This window comes from Sprattus sprattus (assembly GCF_963457725.1).
Source record: "Sprattus sprattus genome assembly, chromosome: 16".
NCBI classification, from domain to species: Eukaryota; Metazoa; Chordata; class Actinopteri; order Clupeiformes; family Clupeidae; genus Sprattus; species Sprattus sprattus.
This window is the reverse complement of record NC_137914.1, coordinates 25,818,084-25,828,163: the sequence shown is the minus strand read 5'-3', so window position 1 is coordinate 25,828,163 and position 10,080 is coordinate 25,818,084. Positions and strand designations below refer to the sequence as shown.

Here is a 10,080-nt window from a genome sequence, read left to right as displayed (position 1 = left end):
CGTCAGCTCATAGAAGGGCACGCTCTCACGGTCCAGCCGCCTCATCGTCCGCACAATGCCTGATGTGGGCTCAATGGTGAAATCCCCATCACCGTCCTCGCCATTCTGGAAAGTGTACTGCACTCGGCCGTTGGCATGCGCATCCCGGTCCGTGGCAGAGATCTGCAGGACACTGGTGAAGCTCGGAGCATCCTCACTCACCCCACCCTGGTAGCGAGGGCTCACGAACTGTGGGGCGTTATCATTCACATCGTTAACGTTTACCTCCACATAAGTGGTGTCAGACTTCTGTGGTATGCCATTGTCTCGGGCAGTGATGGCGAGGGTGTAGGTCATCTGATCTTCGTAGTCCAGCTCCGCCTGCAGGGTGATGGCCCCGCTGGAAGGGTCAATGCGGAACTGTGGGATGTTATCCTCCAGGAAGTAGATTATGCGTGCATTCTCCCCCACGTCCTCGTCCGTGGCACTGATGACCTCTACGGTGCTGCCTACTGGCCGGTCCTCATTGATGCTGACAGAGTAGTGGGCGCTCTGGAACACTGGCCGGTGTGTGTTGGCATCGGTTATGTTCACGTGCACCTGGCAGGTGTCATGTAGGGTGCGGTCGGAGGCGGTGACCGTTAGCACGTAGCGGCGCTCTTGCTTGTAGTCAAGCGGCAGCGCCAGAGTGACCAAGCCGGACCCGCCGGCAGTGCTGATGGCAAAGCGGTTGCGTGTGTTACCGCCGGTGATCTGGTAGGTCACGGCACTGTTGACGTCCCGGTCCACTGCCGTCACAGTCACCACGCTGGTCCCTACAGTGGCATCCTCATTCAGACGCACGTGGTACTCACGCATCAGGAACTCTGGACGGTTGTCATTGACATCCATGACTGTGATGGTGACGCTGGCCGTGGCGGACAAGGGAGGGGCCCCATAGTCACGCGCATCCACACCAAAAAAGTAGTGCTCCACGGACTCCCGGTCCAGCACTGAGCTGACTGTCACCCAGCCTGTGGCGGGGTTGATGAGGAAGGGTGTGTCTGAGCCTGTGCCCGTGAGTCGGTACTCCAGCCGCGCATTGTCCCCAGAGTCGGTGTCGATGGCCTGGATGTGAAGAATGGAGTGGCCGATGGGCGCACTCTCCAGCACCGTGGCCTGGAACGGCGTAGACACAAAGATGGGTGGGTTGTCGTTGACATCAGTCACCTGCACACTGACAATGCCGGTGTTGTTGGAGAGCGGTGGCCGGCCGTTGTCCTGAGCACGCACTCTCAGTATGTACTCTCTCTCAGCCTCGTAGTCCAGAGCGGCCACCACTTGCACCTCCCCGGTCACGCTGTCGATGGCAAACTGGCCGCGGCTGTTCCCGCTGATGATGTTGTAGTGCACGGCCGCATTGGCGTCCTTGTCGTGGTCGGAGGCGCTCACTCGCAGGATCTCTGAGTGCGGCCGCACATCCTCCCGCACCGCCACCACGTAGCGCTTCTGGCTGAACTGCGGCACGTTGTCATTCTCATCCAGAACGGTAATGTGAACATTGACAGTGGCGGAGCGAGGGCCCGGCTCACGACCCTGGTCGCTGGCCTCCACCGTTAGCGTGTAGCGCTCGTTAGCCTCGCGGTCCACCACGCCTCGTGTGGTGATGAGGCCCGAGCGAGGGTCTACCTCGAAGGCAGTGCGCGCCAGGGAAGCCCCCTCCCCCACAAAACGATAGCGGATGTTGGCATTGGAGGGAGAGTCTAGGTCGGTGGCACGCAGCTGCAGGATTGGGTAACCCTCCTCCACATTCTCCCGGATGGTCTCCCGGTACTCCGTCTGTTCAAACACAGGGGGGTGGTCGTTACGGTCTGCCACTGTGATGGCCACCATTGTGGTGCCAGAGAGGTGCGGGGAGCCATGGTCTGTAGCCGTGACACGAAAGTAGTGCAGGTCCATGTGCTCGCGGTCCAAGACGTGTGAGGTGGAGAGCAGGCCAGTGATGGGGTCGATGTGGAAGTAGTCCATGGAGCGGCTGTTCATGAGAGGAGCCATGCTGTAGGTCAGCCTGCCTGCCTCTCCTGCATCTGGATCGGCTGCACTCAAGGCCATCACCGAGGTGCCAGGCGGCTGGTTCTCTGGCACCTGCACCTGGTAGTTGTATTGGGGGAAGAGGGGATGGCGATTGGCAGCACGGCGTGAGCGCCCCACCTGTGGCAGCTCTTCATCATCCTCTGTGTCTTCCTCCTGTCCTCCTTCTTCATCTTGGATCTCTGTCTCCGTTTGACTTCCATCATCCTCCAGCTGTCTTTCTTCCTCCCACTCTCCCTCTCCACTGTCTTTCATTTCATCCCACTCCTCTTGTGTTTCCTCAGCTCTTTGCCACTCTTTGTTCTCCCTCTCCGTCCCCCCCCTCTTTTCCTCCCTCTCTCTCCCTCTCTGTGCTTGACCGATGCCTTCGTTTCTTTGTGAAAGCATGTCTGTCTGTTCCCTGTCTCTCTTTGTGTTCTCCTCAATATTCCACTCCTTCTGTTCCCCCCTCATTTCCTCTGTGGCCTGTCTATCACCCTCACCCCAACCCTCCTCCTCTTCCTCGCTCTCTCTCTCCCTCTCCTGCTCCTTGGCCTCGACCCCCAGCTGCACCCTTGGCTGACTGACACCTACCTCGGATAATGACAGCCGTTTACCGGAATTTAATTGCGAGTGTGTGGCTCCCCCGTCGGCATTCAGTCTGTCAGAACAGGCGCTACTGTCAGAAGACGTTGCAGCCTGGCCATCGTCTAACGGCACAGGTCCCCGAGGGGACGGAGCGCACTCACCGGGCTGAGACGTCTCCTGTGTCAAGTCGACATCCGAACTCTCTCCACTAATATGAATAATTGTATTTTCATCTCCATAATTCTCGTTGTTATGATGATTGTTATTGTTGCTGTTAGTATTTTTTAAATACACACTTGTAACATGATGAGCAGAATCTGAAAGGAGTATAGCCGGTGTTTTGGGAAGCATGTCGGCTTCGGGAGCTGTCCACTGAGCATGTGGTGCTGACACCTCCTCAGCTCTCCAAGCATAGTCACCCTGCGAGGCACGAGCGGCGTGTGGCTCGTGTCCCTGTGTTGTGAGGTTCAGCACGGGGGAGATGGGGAGATGGGACTCTGCGTGATTTGTAGTGCGTGAGTTATTGTGGTGCGCAAAACACAGCGATGAGATTGATTTAACAGGAATCATTTCCGCTGTGATATGGTAATTGGCGACGCGCTCATCAGATGATTTCCGAGCGCGGCAGTGGCTGGCGCTTAGTCTCACGGCGGGAGGGATTCGGTTGTCAGAATCACTTGGTGACATAGATCCCGCGGGAATCGCTATACGGGACTCCCGAAGACCCTTCCAGGAAGACTTTTCCCGAAAACTGTCTGCCAGAAGACGCGCGAACGGTGGAGAATCTTCCTTTCTGCTTCCCTTAGTAAGCGTCACATTCAGACTCACTGTGCTCGTGGTGTGATATGCATTGACACTTTTCTTCTCCAGCATTTCATTTCGAAAGTATAGCCCCTCTTGGTCTTGGACACCGGTGTGGGAACGGTGCCCGAATTCGTTTGGTAACCGCTGTGACCACCCTGTATGCGAGACACTGTCGGAACTAATCCAGGGTGATACGGAACTGTTGCTGGTAACCTGCTCCGGGAAGTGTTTTAGGTTGAATTCGCTCCCTGCGCTGCCCCGAATATTCCCCACGGCCACAGAGGCAATGCGAGTCCGTCCCTCTGTGCTGTGATCGATAACACAGTAGTGGCAGAAAAGCAAAAAGCCATCGGGTCCTTTGTCCAATGTATAGCTCTTGAACACATTGTAACTCTTATTAGGATTTGAATGGGCCTTTGACAACGGGCGAGTGGGTCCCTGGACGGCAATCGCCCTGTGTGCACTAGCCAAGTGGAGGTGGTATCGAAGCCCGTTTCGCTTTCTAGCACCTTGTCGGTAATCCAGCCACAACATACACACCTTGCTGTCTTCTGCCCCCGGCACCGAGACCCTTCCTGTGCCTTTCATTAGACCAGGTGTCCACCGCAATCGCGCACGAGTCCTTTGTACACACCTTTGCTTTCCTTCTGGCACCGGGGAGAAGAAAAAGGGGGAAACAACGCCCCAGTTGCTGCTGTCGTGGCAGCATCTCCTACCTGAGTGGAGATAAACGGCGCCGGTCACACGACTTGGTTCTGAAGTGTATGTGGTAGCATTCCAGATTTCCAGCAATGAGGAGCCTGAGCAGATCTCATGAGCTCGAAACAGGGAGCACGGGCCGCTTATCTGGCATTTGGATGAAGGCAACCTCCATCCATGGCGGATCTCCCGACCGCCCAAATTCAGGTCCCCCGTTTCCCGTGGAGAACGGGCTCTGCTGACATGTCCGGGGGATTGGGGGGCACGAGGGCCCGCTTCCCTCCCCGGGACGACGGCAAACAAAGAGCAGAGGGGTAGGTAGAACAGCAGCGGTGTCGCGAGCGAGCTGGAACCCAGCAGCAGTGCAGCCATTAGTCTGGTGAGATCCTTTCTCTCCCCCTCTCTCCCCCTCTCTCTTTCTCTCTTACACACACTCACTCTGCCCTCTTGGATAGAGAGCTTTTCTATGTCTTTCTCTCCCTCTCCTATGGCCGGCTAGGTTGCCAGCACCGCCGCCCGCGCCCGTCTCCTTCCGCCGTACTCCCCGGTCTCTCGGTAATCCCGGGAAGCTTGCATTTACTCTCGGTGTTCGGATGAACTCGGTGCGTGAGCGTCACGGGCGCAGCATCCCTTCCTCTCATTCACATCCAACATGGCTCTCAGCAGACCCCGGCGCTGCTACCCATCCTCCCCCTCTCCCCTCACTCACTCGCCCTCTCCCCTCCTCCCAGCTATCACACATCCCCTCTCTCTCACACACACACACTCTCTCTCTCTCTCTCTCTCTCTCAGAATGGTTTATTCCATCGCGCAGGACTGTTTCACCACCCGCAGACGCCATATTCACAACTGGAACGGGAGTTCGTGCCACAGAGCGCCCATGCACACACTTCACTAATAGAAAACACAATAATTAGACACAATTGGCTTCTAGACACATCTGCCTCGCAATAGAATGAGGCGGCATTCTAAAAGTAGACTCAACACATAACTGTAGACACATTCAATTACATACATGGGGAAATGATAAAATTGTAGGCTAAGTCGTCGTTAATGTTATGATTGAATACTTAAGACTTGTGCTAAGTTGGGTTTTGTTTTAAGGCTAGGAGAATGAAGAATAGTTTTAATTGCCATTAAAAAGCGCCCGTGATGTACCATCATCGCGTGACGTCACCATATTGTCTACCTTACATTTATTTTTATATTTGTACTTTTTACTAAATAAATCTGTGCATTGGTGTTTGTTGTTTTAGCAAGTTGCTAATGTGTTAACATGGTAGTTTGTAAAGAAACACAAGATGTGACACCAGTAAGTCAAGTGTGTGTTTTCAGCTAAACCTAGTGCATATTTGATGTGATTTTTGTAGGTTATAAATAACATTGTTTATTCTGTTGGTAAATCTGAGGCTCACTCAGAGCAGCAGGAATGCGCGCTCCGCTCGGTCAGAAATAACGCACGGGCCTGAAAAAGCAATCTGTGTTTCTCTCGGTCTGGCATGGTTGGAACGAATCCACGGATGCTGAAAAATTCATACGCCTCAATTATACTGTGAACACGCGCGCTCACACACACACACAAACGCACACGGGCTCCTAAGGTAAAGCCAAGGAGACCTACTGCTCGAAAGACAGATGTCACCGAGTGGTCAGAGTAACGCGAATTTCGCTGTCCGGGAAACAGATAGTTGAGATTTGGATGATGTCTAGACAATCTCTAGCTCAGAGGCGCAATCACATTAGGCAAGGGCAGACGGGAATTCCCTGCTTGCGCCCTGCCTGTGAAGAACCTGTATGCTGTGCTTATAAGCGCAAACGCCCCGACTGAAACACACACACGAACCGGTTTAAGGTACAGGGAGATTCCAAAACAACTATTAAGAATTATTATTTAAATTCGTTATAAGATGTGTCACTGTCTTATGAAAGTGCCCATCTTAGAGGAAGATGCTAATTAAATTGTAGGCTACTAGACTGCCTTTTTATTGAAGCCTGTCTCGTCGCTGTTCAAATGTCCGCGTGTCAAGCATTATTTAACGTAACGAAACCAGACAAGCACACAGAAGACCCAATGAGGAACGGGGACAGCGGCACCACGCGCTCTCCCCTGGTACCGACAGCACCGCGGACAGTGCTCTCTCCACCGTCAGCCTCGCCCTCATGCATTAATTCAGGGTGGATGTAGTCAAGACTAAATGCCTGGCTCTCTTGCTTTCAAATCACATCATACGGAGAACGTGTTGTTTGAGGACGGCAATTCAGACCACACCAGAGAGTGTGTATATAAGTAGCCTAAGCATATAGGCCTACAATTATGTATTTTGTGGTAACTCCACATTTACATGTAGGGGGATTTATGCGATTGGCTAGGCTGCTACTTCTTTGCCTATGTGAACATGGGACAACACAGGTTACTTTACAATAAAACGGTAGTCCTATTACTGACGCACACATACACACGCGCACGTATCACTCCTTACTGTCTCTTTATCGGTGCCACAGGCCACAAGGCCACAGCTATTCACTGGCGTGTGTTACCATGGGAACGATGGGGTACGGTGGGCCCGTGCTGGATTACAGCTATCCCGCAGAGGGGTTGAGTGTGTGCACGCGCGCGCACGCGTTCCTTTAGCATCCACCTGCCACTGCTTTTATAATTTCCTGCCTGCGGCCCACTCTCGCCTCATCTACCCGGGGCTGCGCGTGACAGACCCTTGACTCCCCCTCACCCCTCGCGCAAGAGGCCCCTGGCGGCAGGTGGTCTCAGGCCCTCAGACCCGCATCTGGTGTGACCAGGGACCTGACAACAATTTGGTTATGCATACGCAGCATACGTATGGTAGAGGGAGATTGCAGGCGGTAGCTGGTGGGGGTGGGTGTGACTAGATGTTCAGATTTCTTGTAATCGTGTCGATTGCTGAGCGCGAGCCCATTGTTATCGACATCCACAATTTATTGAAGTGGTCTCGTGCTGCCACTCAGACGCTCGCAATCACTCCATGGCTCTCTACTCCCCCCCCCTCTCTCTCTCACAAACACGCGCACAGCAACTGTTGTCCTCACACACCCGAAAGGGGAAAGTGAGAGGGACATAAGGTGGCAGCTGAATGGCACCGCAGAATAATTACCACATCGCTCGCCGTAACAGTGAATCGTACTTAAAAATCGCGTTCTGCTGGCATCACCAGAGACCCGAAAGAGTCATACCACGCCCACTCTTTATCAATACAAACTCTTTTTCGCAGCTGTAAGGGTTCTCCTCCGTCTGCAATTAGCAGGGGGATGATGTCATTCATTGGATTATGTGATTAGCGAATGTTTGTTATCAACCAAAGAATTATTGGATTCTGACTAAGGATGCGAAGTGACTATCTCCTCTCTATTCAGCTATCCTCCTACCAAACACATATCTGCGCTGATTATGAATTATGTATATTGTGGACAGAGTATATATCCTATACAGTATATGAACAGTGGCACCAAGCAGGACTGACAAAAATACCCGTCCATGCACAAAATGTACATTGCACCCACCACATTTGCGCACTGAGCTGATATGCATACAAAGAGATAGACAAACTGCCTTAGAAACAAAGAATGACAGAATAACATGGAGTGCCCAAAATTATGATTTCCTCTTTGGTTAACACATTTTAGATTATGTGGGTGTGAGTGTTATTGTTTGTTTTTCTCTATGCAGGTGTGTGTGTGTGTGTGTGTGTGTGTGTGTGTGTGTGTGTGTGTGTGTGTGTGTGTGTGTGTGTGTGTGTGTGTGTGTGTGTGTGTATGTGTACTTGTGTAAGTCCAGCTGTGTGTTGTCTTAGTCAGCCAGTGACCCAAATCACTGAATAAAAAGAGTGAAGTGCGGGGAGGGGGAACAAGTGACACAGTGAGCGAGAGCCAGAGGAAGAGAAGAGAGATGACATTTGAAGGGAAATGCAGGGGAAAGTCATACCATGTAGACATAAGTATCTAGGCGCGTCATCCTTCTGTCTACAAATATTTTTGGGAGAACACACACACAGATATCCAACCACCCATTCTCTCACACACACACACTCACACACACACACACACACACACACACACACACACACACACACACACACACACACACACACACACACACACACACACACACACACACTTAATATATTCCCCATTCACTGAATATTTTCTCCCAGTAGTCCATATTCTGAAAAACGTCAACCTACATACCACAAATACAGTTTCAACAGTACTATTGTGGAAGCACATAAAATACATGATCTCTGATGCCAGTATGAACTGAATACATTCAAAATTGGCCACATATGCACACATCTATAGAAAGAACATACAAGTTGCAGATACAGCATTTTGAATTGAAATTCATAAGCAGTGAAACTAAATCTAAAACTGGATTATATTTGTATCGTGCTTCATTTATGACATCGGTCTGCCAGCCAATATGGTGGTGCAATGGGTCAAATGCCAGCACACCCACTAGCTCTCCAGGAGGGTATTATTAGACCAACACCGGATTGTGGTGCAGAAAAATAAAACTGTCCTCAGGTTTTGGTCCATAGATGGACCTCTCAGGCCTGAAACAGAACTATCACAGGTTTTTCTTCTGCCCAGGTTTACAATTATAACTGGCTAATAACTGCTTAAGTACGATGCTGACCATGTGTCTGGCATTATTATTGAATATGCCTATATCCGTATTGATATCCCTACTCCATTATGATCGTTTTGAAATGACTGAATGAGGGCATTCTAATTATATTTTGTCCACTCCAGTCTAATTATACCACCACTGGTAATTTCTTATCATTCGAATACTACTCTGATATACCTGTGTGTGTGTGTGTGTGTGTGTGTGTGTGTGTGTGTGTGTGTGTGTGTGTGTGTGTTTGACCTGAGGATACACTACATTAAAAATGCATTTCCCATCTGTCATAAAACACACATACCCACCCACAAGCACAAACACAGAAATCCTTTGTTGGAAACAGTTATTTACTTTTTTGTAAATGTGATCAATACACTATATGTGGATACATAGGATGTGTGCGTGGGAGGGAGATAGGAAAAGAGAGAGACAGACAGACAGAGAGAGGGAGTGGGGGGTGACAGCTGTTGCGTGAGGACTTGATCTGATTAAATGTGTCCATCTCCAGACCACCACCCTCTGCTACGCACACACGCACTCTCTATCTCTCTCTCTCTCTCTCTCTCTCTCTCTCTCTCTCTCTCTCTCTCTCTTTCTCTCACATACACACACACACACACACACACACACACACACACACACACACATACACACTCTCTCTCTCTCTCTCTCTCTCTCTCTCTCTCTCTCTCTCTCTCTCTCTCACACACACGCACGCACGCACACAAACACACATTTCTCTTCTTTTAACGCCTTACATTTCTCTGCCCTCATGGCTACCTCTATAACTTTTACAGAAATAACCGTCTATTACATAATATATAGGCACACCAGCACACACATACATCACTGGCTCAAACAAACTTTTGTCATAATATTGACATGTTGATATAAAAAGACCCATGTTTTATATTCCACTACACCCTGGCTTGTGTTTCAGCTGCATACGACCCAGTGTAACCCATTCCATTTCCATTCCAACGATCTCACAAATGAAGATATCACTCACATATACACCCATGTATACAGATAGTTTTAACACACATGCACAAATATGTATTGAAACCAACCAATCTCTAGTATTCAATCTTCTAGCTCCACCATGTTTGCCTCTCAGTAGCTCTCCATTCCTCTCTGTTGCACTGGCTTTTTTTCTCCAGGCCTGGCAACCACAAAGAATCACTCAAATCTCACGGGCATTCCTGACCTCATTCATCTTCCCCTCTCCTTTATCGCCTCTCCCCGCCTTTAAAGACGGCACATTTGCTTGTAGCTATTACACGGCATACCCTCCTCTCGCTCTGTGC

General features: G+C 50.7%; 1 protein-coding gene across 1 annotated transcript in view; it reads right to left on the bottom strand.

The window, feature by feature from the left end:
• Positions 1 to 4,491, bottom strand: part of celsr3 (cadherin, EGF LAG seven-pass G-type receptor 3) — a gene marked incomplete at both ends in the record, with an annotated part of 52,594 nt that extends 48,103 nt beyond the window's left edge. The window contains 1 exon segment of the mRNA XM_080853856.1: positions 1 to 4,491. This exon segment is cut by the window's left edge and continues 640 nt beyond it. Within this exon segment, the coding sequence (XP_080709982.1) occupies positions 1 to 4,491 (4,491 nt within the window).
• Positions 4,492 to 10,080: the final 5,589 nt, after the last annotated feature.